This window comes from Barbatula barbatula (assembly GCF_947034865.1).
Source record: "Barbatula barbatula genome assembly, chromosome: 14".
Classification (NCBI taxonomy): Eukaryota; Metazoa; Chordata; class Actinopteri; order Cypriniformes; family Nemacheilidae; genus Barbatula; species Barbatula barbatula.
The window spans coordinates 12,903,536-12,920,556 of record NC_136777.1 but is presented as its reverse complement, the minus strand read 5'-3'; the positions used below and the strand labels follow the sequence as shown (position 1 = coordinate 12,920,556).

Sequence of the window (17,021 nt, the reverse complement as noted above, 5' to 3'; positions counted from 1 at the left end):
CAGATATAGATTATCATACCTTACAAACAGATGAAAATGTCCTAAACATTGTTTGGCCGCAGAGCACTGAAAATAAAATGAGTGTCGTATATGGCGTGGGGTGTGGCTAGACGGCTCGTGACGCAATCGACGCCCCGCCCCCAGTGTCTGCTCAGGTGTGTGTGCCGGAGGACCGTTGCAGAGCTGCGGAATCGGGGCTTGAGCTGAGGGGAACACGGTCATGTCTGACAGCGGGAATATACAGTCGCAGGACGGAGGAGGATCCCACGGCGAGGAGGACACGACGAGCCGGGTGACAACACCAGATGTGGGCAACAGAGTGACCGTGGTGCTCGGAGCTCAGTGGGGCGATGAAGGGAAGGGGAAGGTGGTGGACCTGCTGGCCCAGGACGCTGACATAGTCTGCAGATGTCAGGTAGATGATGGGCGCTATTTGATGTTTGTAAGGATGTGCTTTAAAAGACATTCATCTAACGAAAACACGAATTTCCCTGCAAACGTTTCAGCTTGAATGGTCACTTTTGTGAATTGTTTAGTTTTGATGCGACGTCCGCATCGCGATGGTAACAGCACATTAAAGCGACATTCTCACATCAGGACTTTTACGATCATGTCTGATCAACGAGGAGCCAACGGACGCTGTTGTGAATGAGAGTAAATACCGTGATCGCTCGTGTAGTGTCATTTGTTTTTGCACTTGTTTGCTGCGACGGCTTGTTGTTAGAAGCGGTAGCTGCGGTTTTATTAAAGCGGAAATAGACGACCCGCCCACATCACAGGACATCCACAGCGCCAGCGCTCCGCTTTCATTTACATTCACAGACTTGTGTCGATATTATTATATTGCAGGGAGTGCAGACAGCGCTTTATTACCATTATAACTGAGGTGTTGAAGTTTAGCGACGTCGCTAGCAGTGTATACGGGCTGTTTGCTAATGTCACCTTGACTGTTATATTGTATTGAAGCCGGCGTGATGTCTGAGCACAGGCCGTTCAAACGGTGACCTGATGTTAATAGATGACATTGAGTTTTGATTTAAGACACACACACCCCGGGTTTGTTTGCAGGTAGAGTCAGTCAGGTGTAGAACTCCTTTGAAGTCCGTCATGCTATACTCAAACCAGTTGTTATTATTGTTAATAATTAAAATAAACATTGATTCTGCTGAACATTTACTCGCAGCAGCTCTGTTTCTCATTGTGCAGCATGTTTTTATATATGTATAAATATGAATCTCGCATGAAAATCATGACTGGGAATTTCACAATAATAGATTGTGATTTACAGGCCTGGCAAACATGAGGAGAGTTCATTTGAAAAAGCAGATAAACACCATATTTGAAAAATGTCAAAAATCCGGTTTGTCATTATGTTATCATGTTTTACACATTTACGTTTGTTTTTATTGTGTTTGATTATTATTACTTAATCAAAACAAGTCAACTGCAGTTTGATTGATGTTAATTGGAATGCACGATTAAAACATGACTTTTGAAAATGTTTAAAGGGATAGTTCACCTAAAAATAAAATTCCGTCATCATCATCGCCATATCAAACCTCTATGACTTACTTTCTTCCGCAGAACACAAAAGAAGATATTTTGAAAAATGCGGGCAACTGGACCCCATTCACTTGCATTGGTTTTGTGTTCATACAATAGAAGTAAACGGGGTCCAGTGCAGTTCAGTTACCAATTTACTTCAAAATATCTTCTTTTGTGTTTTGCGATATGACAAGAGGGTGAGTGAATGATGACAGAATTTCTATTTTTACTTGAACTATCCCGTCAAACATTTACAAAAATCATGTTTTTATTGCGTATAGATATGAATGTATAAGTCCTGATATGAGAACTTTGCTTTAATGTGCTGTTACCGTCACGATGTGGACATCGCATCAAAACTACACAATACACAAATGTGACCATTCAAGCTGAAATGTTTGCAGGGAAATTCAAGGTGAAGTAATCAGATTGAAAGTCAAGACGGTGAGTAAATCATTTTTGGGTGAACTATGACTTTAAAACCAGAGTTATCTGTTTACGCAATTGAACTCTTAATTTGTAAAAATAAACTAAATGGTTCTTGTTATGTCCAGCTCCAAAATTATGAATTGGCTAGAAATGACTAATTTTGCGGCCAATCTCTATGTAATTATTATTATTTTAAAATATTATATAGAAATGAGGATTTATTGGTAACTAGTGGGAAATCGATGGAAGTTATCGCTCAAAAGGTTTGGTAATCCTGTTAAAAAGACAAAATCCTTACATTAATAATAAGAGGAACACATTTTTATGTGGATTTTTAGGCTGTGTTATATTATGCTGTTATGTTTAACCTGTTTTATATATTAATATTTATTGTTAAAATTGAGTAAGACTAATCTGCCCATGCATGATTGCTACAAGGAAATGTTTAGGTTACATACAGTATGCCACCAACCATGTGTCAACATATCTCCCATTGCGTGTCAGAGGGAAACAGGTGTCACTGCTTCTGCTTCAGCTACACATGACTTGCAGAGCTTGGCTGTCACCCATCATCTTAACTTTCTCTAGGTGGGGTTCGAAATGATTGTAGTAAAGTTGCTTTATGCTTTATTCATTTGTTATATTCTGTAGAGGGGACTTACTGAAAATGTTAAGGGTTGGTCTTGTTTTTCTCTTCTTTTGAATGTAGACCGTCATGTTTAGGCATGCATAATCCCATAACATAATGCTTAGATTAGTCAAGAAGGGACAATGCGATTGTGTTATACTGCCACCAACGGTTATGTCTTTTGTCAGAGTGTACGTCACTGTTTAGTGTAGCAGGCTTTACACCCCCTGTCACTATGCGTGCGTGGTATTGATAACAGGTTCACATTGCAAGGATTCTGCTTTAAGAGGTTTGTATTCTGCCAAGGTTGTAACCGCATTCGAACAAGCCACTCTGTGCTGCAGACTGTCATGTGTGTTTTGTACAAATGGATTGGACAGAACGCAGATAGTGTTGGGCTTTTTATAAAAAGCGCTGCGCTCAGCAGTCTGATTGGTTTTCCTTACAGGCAGATGGAATGGAAAAAGGACCATAGGCCCGTTCCATGTCACGACAGTTTGATATGTAAGAACCCGTAGGATTGAACGCCAGCCTATTCATTTTGATGGTCTCGGTTGTTATTTAAAGGTGTAGTTCGAGTTCATTTATTAAAAAATGTGTCATCATTACCAACGTGACTTTCCTTTGGACTGTTATAGTAAACTCCTGTATTTGTGCCACTCTCTATGCACTAAAATGACAGGCCATCTGTTGCTCAGGGAGATAAGTTGTCTCTCACTTAAATCTGACGCTTTGTATTGAGTTTACAAATGAGTTAATATGCTCTGATATGTACCACATTTAGCTGTATTACTGATGTAAAGATTACAGGAAGTGTGTATTTAGCTTCATTTTTTAATAACAACTTTACAGTATCACTCATTATGCCAAATGACATATACAGTATGCCAATGTATGTGTGGTGGAGTCATGAATGTTGTTGTTGTTGACAGTACTGCACTTTTTGAGTGGAAGGGCCAGGTATACTTGACTTTCTGCATCCGTCATTGTCATCAGGAGGGTCCACGGTCTGTTTAATTAATCATAATTATTCGTTATCGTCAATTTTGTCTTAAAAACTGAATAATCAAGTGAAACTACATTTTCACGGCATCCCATTTTGCAGCTCTTTTTTAAAATAACTTCAACTTGTTTTTTCAGTGGAATTCATGTTAAAGAAAATGTTATTTATTTATTTTTATGCTGTTAAGTCAGTGAGTCATCATGTTTAACTTGATCGATCGTAACCTTGATTTTTGCCAAAATAATCGTAATTATGATTTGTGTCATAATGGAGCAGCCGTAATGTCACTGTGCGTGATAAAGTGTTTACTGTTTTATCAAGTCCTGTGTTTAGTACGCATGTGACCTTGTTCCTCCTCAAGCAAATGCTGGGACAGATCACTCGCGCCAGCCACTTTTAGCCTGCCAGGTTTGGAATATGTTATCTGCCTCTGAAATGGCTTTCATATTCCCTTTTCTTGATCTGGATTGCTCTTTTTTGGAATAGAATGAACAATTTTCTTAATACAATGGATTTTGGGTTGCTCTTTATATTTTTTGTATCCCATGTCTCTCCGAAGTGTCATGTTATAGAAAAAAAACAGTAACAGATAATATAGTTTGTATGTTTGTACTCTAACAATTAGATCACTAGGTTGTTTTTATTTAACTGTTTCTTAAGTCTAATCATTTAGAATGCGTGGACCTAAATATGCATTGAAAGACCAGTCTAAACCGTTCATGCTTGTCAAGTTTCATATTGCAAAAGCCAATGTGTTCACTTAGCTCAATCTGTGTTTCGACCGCCCAGGCCGGGCTCTTTGACTCAAAACAACCTTTGTAATCGGATGCCATAATAGTAATGCTCGAGTGCCTCCCGCAACGCTTGTGTTCGTCGTAGGTATGGGAACATCGTAAATGGATCTGAAAAGGAGAGGCATCCACATACACATAGCCCTAAATTGGTCAAAGGAGACCTATCCAGAAATAGCTGTATCCTGTTCCTTGCTGGAGTAAAGAATGATTTATTAAGCACACCTTGTGAAAAGTGCCTCAGATGTGCTGTGAGGTCAGAACTGAATGAGGACATGTTGAAAACTGACCCATGTGAGGACCTGATGATTTTTAATGATGGCAGAGGCTGGAGTTTCACGTGTGTTGTGTGTTTTACTGCTCTTAAGTCAGATGGCAACAAAAATTTAGTTTTATATATCGCAGCGAATAGATTAGCATTTTCACTTTTTCATCATAATATAGTTTAAGTCACTCCCACCGAATCAGCCAGGAACTTCTGAGTCATATATGATGAACAGCTGTCCCTCAACGATCACATTGCAAAGACAACGCGATCCTGTCGATATGCCTTATTCAACATTCGAAAGGAGAGACCCTATCTCACGGAGCATGCGGCACAACTCCTTGTCCAGGCCCTGGTAATCTCAAAGTTGGACAATGCTTTCCTTGCTGATCTTTCTGCAAAGGCTATCCAACCACTCCAGCTGGTTCAAAACGCAGCAGCACGCCTCATCTTCCAACAGCCCAAGAGGGCTCATGTGACGCCCCTGTTCATCTCGCTCCACTGGCTACCAGTTGAAGCCCGGATCAGATTCAAGTCACTGATGCTTGCCTACAGGACTATCACTGGATCTGCGCCGGCATACTTTCACACCCTCCTAGACTCTTAAACCCCATCAAGAACCCTGCGTTCAGCAAACGAGCGGCGTCTTGTATTGCCTTATCATAACGGCAGTAAATCGCTTTCCTCACTCATACTCCTTCACAACTCCTTCGTGGTGGAACATTCGTTTGAACTCGGTCCGGTCAACCAGATCTCTCACATTATTTTACCCTTTATAAGTTAATAAAAGGCCGTTGTTTTCCAGCTCAGTAAGTTTTAGGGAAAATGTACGATTTGAGATGTGATGTAATGAATTTTTCTGTGAATATTCATTGTTGGACACTGTTTGTGGCCAAAAAGTGAAAATGTGGTTTTGAGATAGTTTCTGAACAAAGTCCACTGTTAAAAGCTGAAGAAACACCCTTCACCATTTAAGACATCTGAAGAATTTCAATAATGACAAGAATGAACTGCGTAATGTATTGACATTTATGCATTTGGCAAACACTTTTATCCAAATCAACTTGTGGTGTCGCTAAACCTCCGTGCCCCAGTATAAATCGGCTGTGCCCCAGGATAAAGCGCTTGTTTAAGATTGAACATTTTTGTTTATTTGTCAGTGTTATTATTTACAATGGTAATTGGGGCAAAAAACGGATCTGTGTGCAAGTAGAAGGTTAATTCATTTTAACCGGTCCGAAAACACATACTCGTGCGGTAGCATGTCCCTGGACATCTGTGTGTTCCCCTGCAACAGACATTAGAGCTAAAAGTCTGTAAAATTGCATGGTTGCTCAGAAAAACGTTTGTGTTCTGTACTTTCAGAAATGAAATTAGTATTTAATTTACTAGCTCTAATTTAGGACATTACATTAAAATTGGCAGTAATCTCATGGCTGAGATAACTGAGGGATTAACTATTATCGGCAGTAGCCTACAGTTGCAGTACATGTGGTTAAAATAAATGAACCAGCTTTGTATGGACTCTGCTGTTATATATATAAATATATTTTTTTTATATATAAAATATTTCCTTAATATTAGTTGTAGCCAATTTGTTTTTTAAATATTGTAATAGTAAATTCATGAAAAGGTCATTATTCATGGTTATGATTGTGTAATGAATGCAGATCTCTCTGCTTTCACTATTTCCATTCACTTTATGCAAATATGTTTATAAAGTTTATGTTAAAGGAGCTATGACATGGGGCAAGTTGATTTTTGGACTAAATAACTTGTTTTCTGTAGAATAAATGCAAAAATGGTGCACATATTCAAAAACTAGACACTCTAAGCTTTCAAGTTATAAACCATATGATAGTTAGAGTTACCCAGCTTTTTAACCTTGCATGTATCTTTGTACAGTTAAGCTCTGTGGACCCACCGATGGGTCCAATAAGTTTAACAGGAAGTATATTTTTAAATACATAAATGCTTACCTTCCCTAGTTTTTGCGCTGTAGGAATAGTGGTTTAAACAAGGGAAGTTTGTATCGATTGACTCGCAGGTGATAGTAAAAGTAATGTTGGCCTGTGCCCCAGGCCAGTACAGTTTAAGGTGTAGCAACGCCCCTGGCTTTATTGGCTGCTACAGACAGGGTGCTTCTCAAGTTTATCGCAAACATAACCCCAATGAATCTGTGTTTTACTACATGCTTTACATATTTGAAGTTTTCCATCTCACAGTCACATGTTCAAGCACGTCGATATCATTCCATAGTAATGGTTGATGTAAATGCGTCTACTTGCAATAAATACTGTACAGCAAATTTGCAAACACCTTCAACAGCACACTCATTTATTTACTCTCTAAATGATTTGTATGACTTCTTCTCAAGGTCTGATGGTTTCACCAGTCTTGTTGTTTCTCTCCCTATAGGGCGGCAACAATGCAGGACACACAGTTGTGGTGGATTCAGTCGAATACGATTTTCACCTTCTACCTAGTGGGATTATCAACCCCAATGTCACTGCCTTTATCGGTGAGTACGTCCAATCATGACGCATATTTTATGTACCGTAAGAACTTGTGTATTGTGTATGGGTGAGTTTGTTGTCACTTTCGGGGATGCCACACCTTACAGATACAGTGCACTTACAGTGTCTGGACGCTGTCCAGCACGAGACTAATACTGCAGAGTGCAATTCATGCGGTATATCTGCAAAGATCCAATTTTGCTAATGGACCTGTCTGTGTTATTCCATTTGAATGCATATTGCAGCGATGTAGAGATTGTATGGGATGTAGATGTCATAACACAATGTGCAGGCCTATTTTTAATTATTTAACGTATTAGAAATGAGTTTGCTGGATACATTTACGGTGGAGGTTAAATGATCAAGTTTACACAGGATATATCGTACTAAATAATAGATAATAGACATTTACATCACCACTATTGCTTCTTAACGTCTTCATATTGAATTTTAGTGGGATGTGATGAATGACAGTTTTCTGTGTGATTGCAGGCAATGGTGTGGTCATTCATCTGCCAGGCCTGTTCGAGGAGGCAGAGAAGAATAGGCGTAAAGGAAAAGGTTTGTCTGGTTGTCTGTTAAAGCCCTCGGGCTGTATGTAGAGATTGAGGATTGACATGTGTCTAACAGTTCTTCTGTTAACAGGTCTGGAGGGATGGGAGAAGAGGCTGATCATCTCTGACCGGGCACACATTGGTAGGTCAAATGCTCTATGAACTGTTAAATCCTGTTTTTGAGGAAATATACGATCCTCCTTTAATCGATCTCCAATCCAAGATGCACATCTACGTAACAATGAAAATAAAAACATTTGAAATAAGATTCAATTTATAATTTTTTCAAATATACGGTCCATATGCAAGTGTATATTTTACCAAGTGTACTAATCGAAAACATTTGCATGGAAGGCAGAATTTGACCTTAAACAACTCTAAACAAATCTAGATAGCGATTATAATATCCTATTACGTTCTATATTTTTATTGGGATTAAATGAGCCAGACATCTCTTTTAAACATGGACATAATCAAAAGTCCTATTTAAGCTTTTTAAACAGCACATCAATGCTTTATGTTAAGAATAATAATTATGCGTTTGGTTTAGTCTGGTGTCGTAATGTCGTAATTCGACATACTCCGATACTCAGCGGAGCCACAATAGTGAATGGCCACTGTTTAGGCCTGTTGGGTTTAGAGTTTAGATGAGTTCCAGTACTTTAGTGCTCTTTCTTGTAATGTATACACTCTCCTGTCTCTAGTGTTTGATTTCCATCAAGCTGTGGACGGAGTCCAAGAACAGGAGAGACAACAGCAAGCTGGCAAAAAGTAAAATCTTGTTTTATGCACACGCAAAGATCACTGCAGACACATCTCTTAATGTCCGTACTGTTTGACAAAAGTAAAAGTGGAGGGCTTTTCTTACCTCTCTTATTGATTTTAGAAACAGATCACAGACACCACAGTTTTATCCATGCTTTGGTTTTAGACACTTCCAGAAGGAGAGAGAAATGTTTCTATCATCATTTCTGGCACAGTTTCACAGACACGGTTTAGGGAAAGCCAAGACTGCGCTTTAGTTAAATTAGGAGGTTGAAGTTGCTTTTATAAGAATGCAATGGTATCAGAAAACAATGGTACAGATATATTTTATGATGCAGTCAAACCAAAAACTATGCAGGCACCAGATATACAGTAACATTATTTACAACTTTTAACAGACAATTGCGCTTATCAACCACATGGGGGAGGCGTGAGCAAAAGTTTAATTATCTGTCTTTAATTGTTAATGCAACTACACCACAGACTGAACAAAATGAAGCATTGCTTGGTAATCGTTTGCCCTAAATTGGTATTATCTAAAGTACTTCAATTTAAGGGCTGACAGCTATTCAACCTAATCCATTACATACCTTTCTATCAAAGTTCTCATCATCAAGATGTATTTGTTCTGACACAGTTTAACTCTCAGTTCTCGTCCTATTAAACTGTTGTCATAAATAAACTGTGATGATGTGAAACTGTTAAAGGTGTCTGCATCATTTTTGGTTTGAGGGTTTGTCAGTGCAAGTTATTATCACTTAAGACACCTCCACACATTCATTTTAGTCTGGGACCAGCCTTAACCCTTGTCCCTGAAACCGAAAACTAAGCAATCGGTAATCTTTGCCTCTCTATCGCCATCTCTGTTTAAAACATAAAACTGCAGGTGACTACATCTTTAGGTGTGTCAAGAAATAACTGGCATTTATAAATGATTATTATATGCTTGGTAAATAGTGGTTTATAGTTAATACACTTTTTTTATAAAATAAAACTTCAACGAAACTTGGTTTCGATTGTGTTCTAGCACAGACCCTTTAACCCAGCAGCTAATCTCTCTAAGCTGTGCGAACATCACGTCACGAGTCTCACACTTGTCTCTGCTTCTCCACCCAGTTTAGGAACAACCAAAAAGGGTATTGGACCTGTATACTCGGCCAAAGCTGCTCGCAGTGGCCTGAGGATATGTGACCTTCTGGCTGACTTTCAAGAGTTCTCAGAGAGGTGTGTTTACCTCAACCACCTTACTCATCGTACATCATTTAATAGGCTTTAGGAAATCTTCCACTCTGGTCAAACTGATCTTGATCCAGGTTACACCTAGCGGATAAACGCAAACTCCATGTGTCCTTTCTTACAGGTTTAAAAACTTGGCCTCACAGTATAAGTCTATGTATCCCTCACTCGAGATTGATGTGGATGGAGAGCTAGAGAAACTCAAGGTAAGATCACGTCAGTAAAATGAAGGATTACAAGGATGATTACATTGTAGTCGTGTTAGATTAAAGTCGTGAAGGATTTCTAAATATGTGTGGTTTTCTTTTCAGACATATGTAGATAGGATAAAGCCCATGGTGAGAGATGGAGTCTTTTTTATGTACGAGGCACTTCATGGAGCTCCCCAAAAAATTCTGGTGGAGGGTGCCAATGCTGCCCTTTTAGACATCGATTTCGGTGAGTAATGTATACACGCATACGTTCTTTTCATTGAGCATGTGTAATGTTAGATTATGCTATATGTGCTAGGCTGCTGGTGCACATTTTTAAACCTTCTGCTTCGGTATATCAGTAAAACTCAGCTTCACTACAGACACACAGCCCTGATGTGATGCTCTCGTTTCAGGAACGTATCCTTTCGTAACCTCCTCAAACTGCACTGTCGGAGGGGTGTGTACGGGCCTGGGCATGCCGCCTAGGAACGTTGGTGAGGTCTATGGAGTTGTCAAGGCCTACACCACGAGAGTCGGGATTGGTGCTTTCCCAACGGAACAGAACAATGTAAGATGATTGCTTGACTTCCTAACCTCCTGTTTTGTTTCCACATTTTGTTATATTGTGATGATTTTGTTTCTTATAAGTTTGCATCGCAGTGATATTTAATGTATTTATAGTAAATGCTAAAAATGCTGCGTATGTCTCCATGTAGTGGGAAATTGGTATTATGCAACACCAAAACGTTTTGAGCATTACATTGTGCCGTTGATCATTTTGTTGACAGTTGACAGTTTTTGATCACATTACATCAGAAATTGAAGTGAAGTTAATTGTCTATATTCTACTCGTGTGCAGGATTTTGGAGAGCTCTTGCAGACCAGAGGCAAGGAAGTGGGCGTGACCACAGGTCGCAAAAGGAGATGCGGTTGGTTGGATCTGGTGCTTGTCAAATATGCCCACATGATTAATGGCTTTACAGCGTGAGTGTTCAGCTTTTCCTCTGTTTGTTGTGTAACAAAAATGTTGTTCTTCGACAATTGTTTTCATTACTTTCTCTGTTTTCTCTTTAGTTTAGCTCTTACCAAACTAGACATCTTAGACATGGTTCAAGAGATCAAAGTTGGTGTGGCTTATAAAGTAGATGGTGAACCAATCCCACATTTTCCAGGTAAGAAGCTTCCAAGATCTTGCATGTTGAAGCAACGGGGCATGAGAACTTTGTGCATATTGTCATAACTAAGGGCGATAAATAAAAGTACTAAGTGAAAAAAATAAACAAACTATTTAAAGGCATATTTTATTAATAATTGAAAATCATTAATATTTGCTTTAATAAAAAATGCTTAATGTCTATTTTAAAGGTGCTGTGTGTATTTTTTTGTAGGATGTATTGACAGGAATGCAATATAATATACATAACTATGTGTTCAAAGGTGTATAAAGATCTTACATAATGAAGTGTTATGTTTTTATTACTTAGAATGAGCTATATCTATCTACATACACTGCGGGTCCCCTTCCATGGAATTCACCATGTTGTTTCAACAGTTGTTGACATTTATCATACTTGTTCGCAGCAAACCAAGAGGTTTTACAGAAGGTTGACGTCCAATACGAAACTCTGCCCGGCTGGAATATGGATACATCTGCTGCCAGGACCTTTAAAGAGCTTCCAGAAAATGCTAGAAATTATGTTCGCTACATAGAGAAACACTTGGGTGTGCCCGGTATGGCTTTGGACATACTTGCATAGGCTTATCAATGTGAAGCAGATTCAAATTAATCCTAATAACGTTTTCCATCTTTGCCTTAGTAAAATGGATTGGTGTTGGGAAGTCCAGGGAATCGATGATTCAACTCTTTTGAGATGCTGCTCGACCAGCATGTAGCACCGGCTGATCCCTCTGGGTGGTGCTGTGGATTCATCAGGACCTTACAGTATGTGTGCCAGGGACATGATGCCTCACACGTCTCTTCTTCAACCTCACTACAGGTTTTCTGTGGCAAGAAGGTTGGATGCTCCATCATTCTGTGTGCTTCAGATACAATCTCACAGCCCTTTGAAAACCTAGATTATTTTTGTTGGCATCACGGAACTGTTTCTCATCTGTTCTGCATTATTTCTCCTCTAGTATGGCCATCTTGAGATTTTACGCTGTATACTGTATGTGCTACTACAGTCAGGCGTCAGCATTGATGTATATTGTTGTTAAACTTTGTTACATATCAGTTTTTCACACAGGTTGAGTAAAATAAATACGTATACATGTTATATATTTTTTCTTTTAACATACAAGAATCAACTGTTATGCAATGTGTACTACTGTACCACGCGTTGTCCTTGTTTTAATGGACTGTATGATTGATTTGTTCATTTATAAAAGCGGTTTTTAAAAGAAGGTTTGAATATTTCTTCACCATAAAAATGAATAGTTCGGCTTCTGGGATTTTAAATGCAATACAACTTTAAAATATAAGATAATAATAGTTTCTATTTCTAAAAAAGCAGTTTATCAAATCATTTTCAGATTTTAAATCAAAAATAGTAATAGAAATGAACATTTTCAAGACCACTAGACCTGTGGCTCAGTGTTCAGAGCATGGCACTAGCAATGCCAAGGTTGTGGTTTTGAACCCAGTGGATTGCACATACTGAGAAACAAATGTATAGTATAATACAATGTAAATCGCTTTGGATAAAAGCGTCTGCCAAATGCGTAAATGTAAGACACGGAAGCATGCAAGATGTTTCCATAGAGTCCTGTAATATTGTGCATTTATATGAATGTATGGATAAAGTTTCCATTGTTCCCCAATAACCCACAGCTCAGATTACTTTGTAAATGGTGAGATTCATGGTTTAGCTCTACACCATTTAATGCAACAAGCATATGACATCATTTTTAATGAATAACACGAGGAGATAATGTGATGTTTGCCTTTCAGAATGAATTGTTAAAGTCTAGATCGACACAAAGGAATTATGAGACATACGACACACTGTACACATCTATTGTTGCAGCTGCTGTACACTTGCAGAACCTTTACATTTTAAATATGATCCAAAGAGTTGAATGTAAGAACCACCGTAGCGTGATCGTAGCAAAGAGAGCTACTGTATATGTTCTGAAATCATCTTAAAATCGTTCATATTCCTCCCAAACTTCTGTCCCAGTGTTTTGTTTTAGTCACATACTGCAGTTTCCAATAAACAAGTAATAGGGAAACATGTGCCTTGTCAATACAGATAATGAAACTTGAATACTTTATCTTTTATGATATTAAGCCATTAATATCAACATTTGACTTTAAAAGGGCATTCGTGCAATTGCCACAAGTGTTTGTTTATCCACAGTGATGCTGTTCCATTAATTCTGCGCTATAAAAAGCTTTTGTAAATGACCCAGAATGATACCTGCTTTTTACTTGTAGAAACCTGCTCAGTTTTTGATTTACGATGCTGTGATGCTTCTCATTTTCTGTTTCATTCTTCAACAGCGATGATGTAACCTGTTTATTTGTTTAGCAACATCTATAACACATCATTATCATGTATTTCCATAACGCTTCCACTGAATTAAACAAACGTAGTAGCTATTAGAGTACTACAATAGTCTTGGACAGTTGCAACATTCAGATTGCATTTTGGCTCATGTGAAAGGTATGCCTGCGCAAAATATGAGTTTCCCGTTCTTTAAATGATGTATTGTATTGCTTCTGATTGAGTTTTCATGTGTGTGTATATACAGAATACAAAGCCATATTTCCTGGATCTTATTTTTACTGTAGGGGTGGGTTTGCATGTTGATTTATGGGCGGACGTCAGTCACTTTGTAATTAAAACACTTTTGGGTGAATGTCAGACACCTGTCACGAGACTCAAGTTAATAAATTAACATGATGAGATATATTCTCTCTTTTTGTCTTTGTTAGCTTTTTAGTGATATGAAATCATGTCTTGTCGAAAAACGAAGCATCGTGTATCTGGACAAAACTTGCATCTTTGTATCGTTATGGTGGTGGAAATTTGAAGTTCGATGTTTTGTCACCAGGGGGAGACATTTACATTGTAAAAAGCGATGAGTATCGCAACCCAACAAGCCTTCATACTGATACTGTTCTCAAAGTGTGAGATTTAACCTAGAAACACACGACAAGGTGTTTGCGTGATGATGTAAAAACCTCCTTTAAGAGCAATGTTTTGTATTATATTGGTATTATTATTAATAACATAATGAAGAAGCTATAGTATCATATTTTCTGGTGTTGCTAGATATTTATCAGTGAAAGAGATTATATTCGTGGACTAGTTTTAGTACGAATTTAAATGTAAATGCATGACGACATCCAGTTTATGTTAAGCCGGGTTGAGTAAGAACGTTTATATAAAAAACATAATTTTTAAATTTTAATATGCTAAAATAATGAACTTTTATCTTCGTATTAATCATCGGCCAGTGAAAAGAAAGCAAAAATGAACACATTCACTGTTGCAACTCTTTAAAATGTTTGGGTTATGTACAAATAAAACAAGATTCTTTGCATATTTTACATATGAATAATTCATGAAAAAGGTATTTAAATTCAAACGTTTATACATGATGCATAATTGTACTGTAAATGCCAAATATTAAACAATATTAACAATAACAAGACAATAAAAACAATTAAAAGAAAACGTTACAATGGTTATCAAAGCAGTACATGTAAAACATTTAAAACAAATAACCATTGATATTTAAAATGACATAAAATTGCTTATAAACAGGATCAGAAATGTATTTTTAAAGAGTGAAGGAGGCACTGACATCATCAGTTTCTGGAGTATGAAGAAGAGAAGCAGAGATCTTCTCATTCTCACCACAGTCATCACCTCCTACTTCATCGCACATATGTGTACATTTATATCCAGACACTTTCATCCGCCAAAGATTGAACTAACATATAGATCATGACTGTAAAAGCCAAAAAAATGGATATGATAGTAATGTTGCTTAGATTTAAAAACAAATAGTTTTTCAAATATTGTATTATTTGATATGATTAAATACTTATACCAAAAAATACTAACTAGGCAGTGAGAGAGAGAGAGAGAGAGAGAAAGAGGGGAGGGGGGCATTTAGAGTAAATGATGAGTTTACATGTCATTGCAGGTCTAACTCCTATCACAGCTGACTCATTACACAGCACAGCTCTGAAGTTTTCAATAAACACCCGCACAAACACTCTCACACACAAAGACCTCCATCTTGGCCTGATGGTCTGGTGAGTGTGTGAAGAGGTCAAGGGAGGGCCAGATCTGTGCGTGTGTGTGCGTGTGTGCTGGTGGGTTTGACACACTCATTAGAGCAGATGTGCTGCTGTTGCAGTGGCGGCTGCTACTTCCTCCTGGCTTGTGAACATGGGCAGCTGTTGAGCAAAGGGCCAACGTCTGCCTGATCCCTGACCTCAGCTCAGCTCCGCCCCAACCCCCAGACCCTCCAATGGGGGCAGGGCCCGCCAGATGGGGGTCGGCAGGGTTTCGGAAGGGGATGTGTGTATTAGGGGGGTGTTTATGAGTTTAGAATACTGGCTGTTGCTTTTTAGGGGGAAACTTGTGCAGTTCGTGTATGTTTATATGTGGGGCATAAGGGTGGGGTTATGTGGAGAGGGAGGTTGTGGACGCAACACATGGCTCAGAAAAACATTAGCCTGTTGATTGTTGCAAGTGTTTGGAGTTTTGTTTTGTATTGCTTCAGCCAGGAAATAATCTTTCTATATGACAGTCCATAGCTATAAAACTATATCAGTGCACACACACAAAACGTGATAATAATACATAAAAAATGTTTGTATTGAATGATAAATACTGTATTTTGTTCTTAAATGTCATTGTTAGAGTGTTGACATTTATGACTTATTCTCTTGTCATTTCAAACCTGTATGGGTTTCTTTCATCTGCAGAACACAAAAGAAGATACTTTGAAGAATGTACATAACTGAACAACGCAACCCATTGAGTTTCATTTGTTTCGTGTCTATACAATAGAAGTGAATGGGTATCGCCATTGTACACTCTTCAAAATATCTTCTTTTGTGTTCTGCTGAAGAAAATAGTCATACAGGTTTGAAATGACAAGAGGGCGAGTAAATGATGACAACATTTTCATTTTTGGCTAAACTGTTGCTTTAAATCCGAAACATCTGCTGCTATATTTTTATATATGCATGTTCAACTTATGTTTGTATTTTCTCAAACATCCAAGGATATGTCTTTACTGTATATCGTATATCCATTGATAAATCCAAATGTGTAACTCTACATTTGTTGGCAGATGATCTACACACGTGCTTAATGGTGATCGCTGCTGGTGAACTCAACACTTTGAAGCTCAATAAAAGTCCACACATGCACACACTTACTCATCCAAGTGTTGCCCTCTTTAAATTTGTCGTCCACCCGTAGCAGTGGGAGTCTGCGGGCAGCTCTGCCTGGACATTTGCTTCTCTGTGTCTCCAGAGCGGACAGGTGTTGGCGTCAGCAGCGTCCAGACTCGTTTCTGCAGCTGCTGTGCTCGTCCACACACACGCTCACCTCCCCCAACTGACAGATGTAGCCGCACCACCCAACAAGCTTTATGGAGCCAGAGCTGTTTTGACTTTAAATATTTGCCCAGGAGGGATTGCCCTGTTTGGGCAAGGCTTGTAGCGCTGCATGGCCGGGTGTAACAGGACAAGAAAACATGGACGGGCCGACAAATAGGCAAGGCCTGCACAAACACATAAACCTGGAAGTCTGGAAGGGTGTGATCTGTTTATGGTCAGAGGTTTGGTCAAGGTAGTGGGATACATGAAAAAGTATGGATCATTGTTGCTATGGAAACATAATATCAAGTCAAGTGGCATCTGCAAATACATGAGGCTATATCTTCACAGAACAAACTTTGTTTTACTTGACATTTTTGCAGATGTGTTTAACCATTTGTCATGATGTCATTTTGATGGATCAGTTCCCCTTTGAAGTCAGTTCCCTTCAAGTTCACACAGAGGCAGAGGAACTATAGCATTTCTTCACAATTACTATTGATGAGAGTCTGTCAACCAGAAAGTGA

At 38.5% G+C, this 17,021-nt stretch overlaps 1 protein-coding gene across 1 annotated transcript; it reads left to right on the top strand.

The window, feature by feature from the left end:
- The first annotated feature begins 102 nt into the window (after positions 1-102).
- adss2 (adenylosuccinate synthase 2) lies at positions 103-13,843 on the top strand. Its single transcript, XM_079473075.1, has 13 exons — positions 103-415; positions 7,080-7,182; positions 7,670-7,738; positions 7,823-7,873; positions 8,436-8,502; positions 9,613-9,720; positions 9,857-9,938; positions 10,044-10,170; positions 10,340-10,494; positions 10,786-10,910; positions 11,001-11,098; positions 11,508-11,657; positions 11,744-13,843. The coding sequence occupies exons 1-13, from the start codon at positions 221-223 to the stop codon at positions 11,794-11,796; spliced, it is 1,383 nt and encodes a 460-aa protein (XP_079329201.1). The 5' UTR covers positions 103-220; the 3' UTR covers positions 11,797-13,843.
- The last annotated feature ends 3,178 nt before the right edge of the window (positions 13,844-17,021 follow it).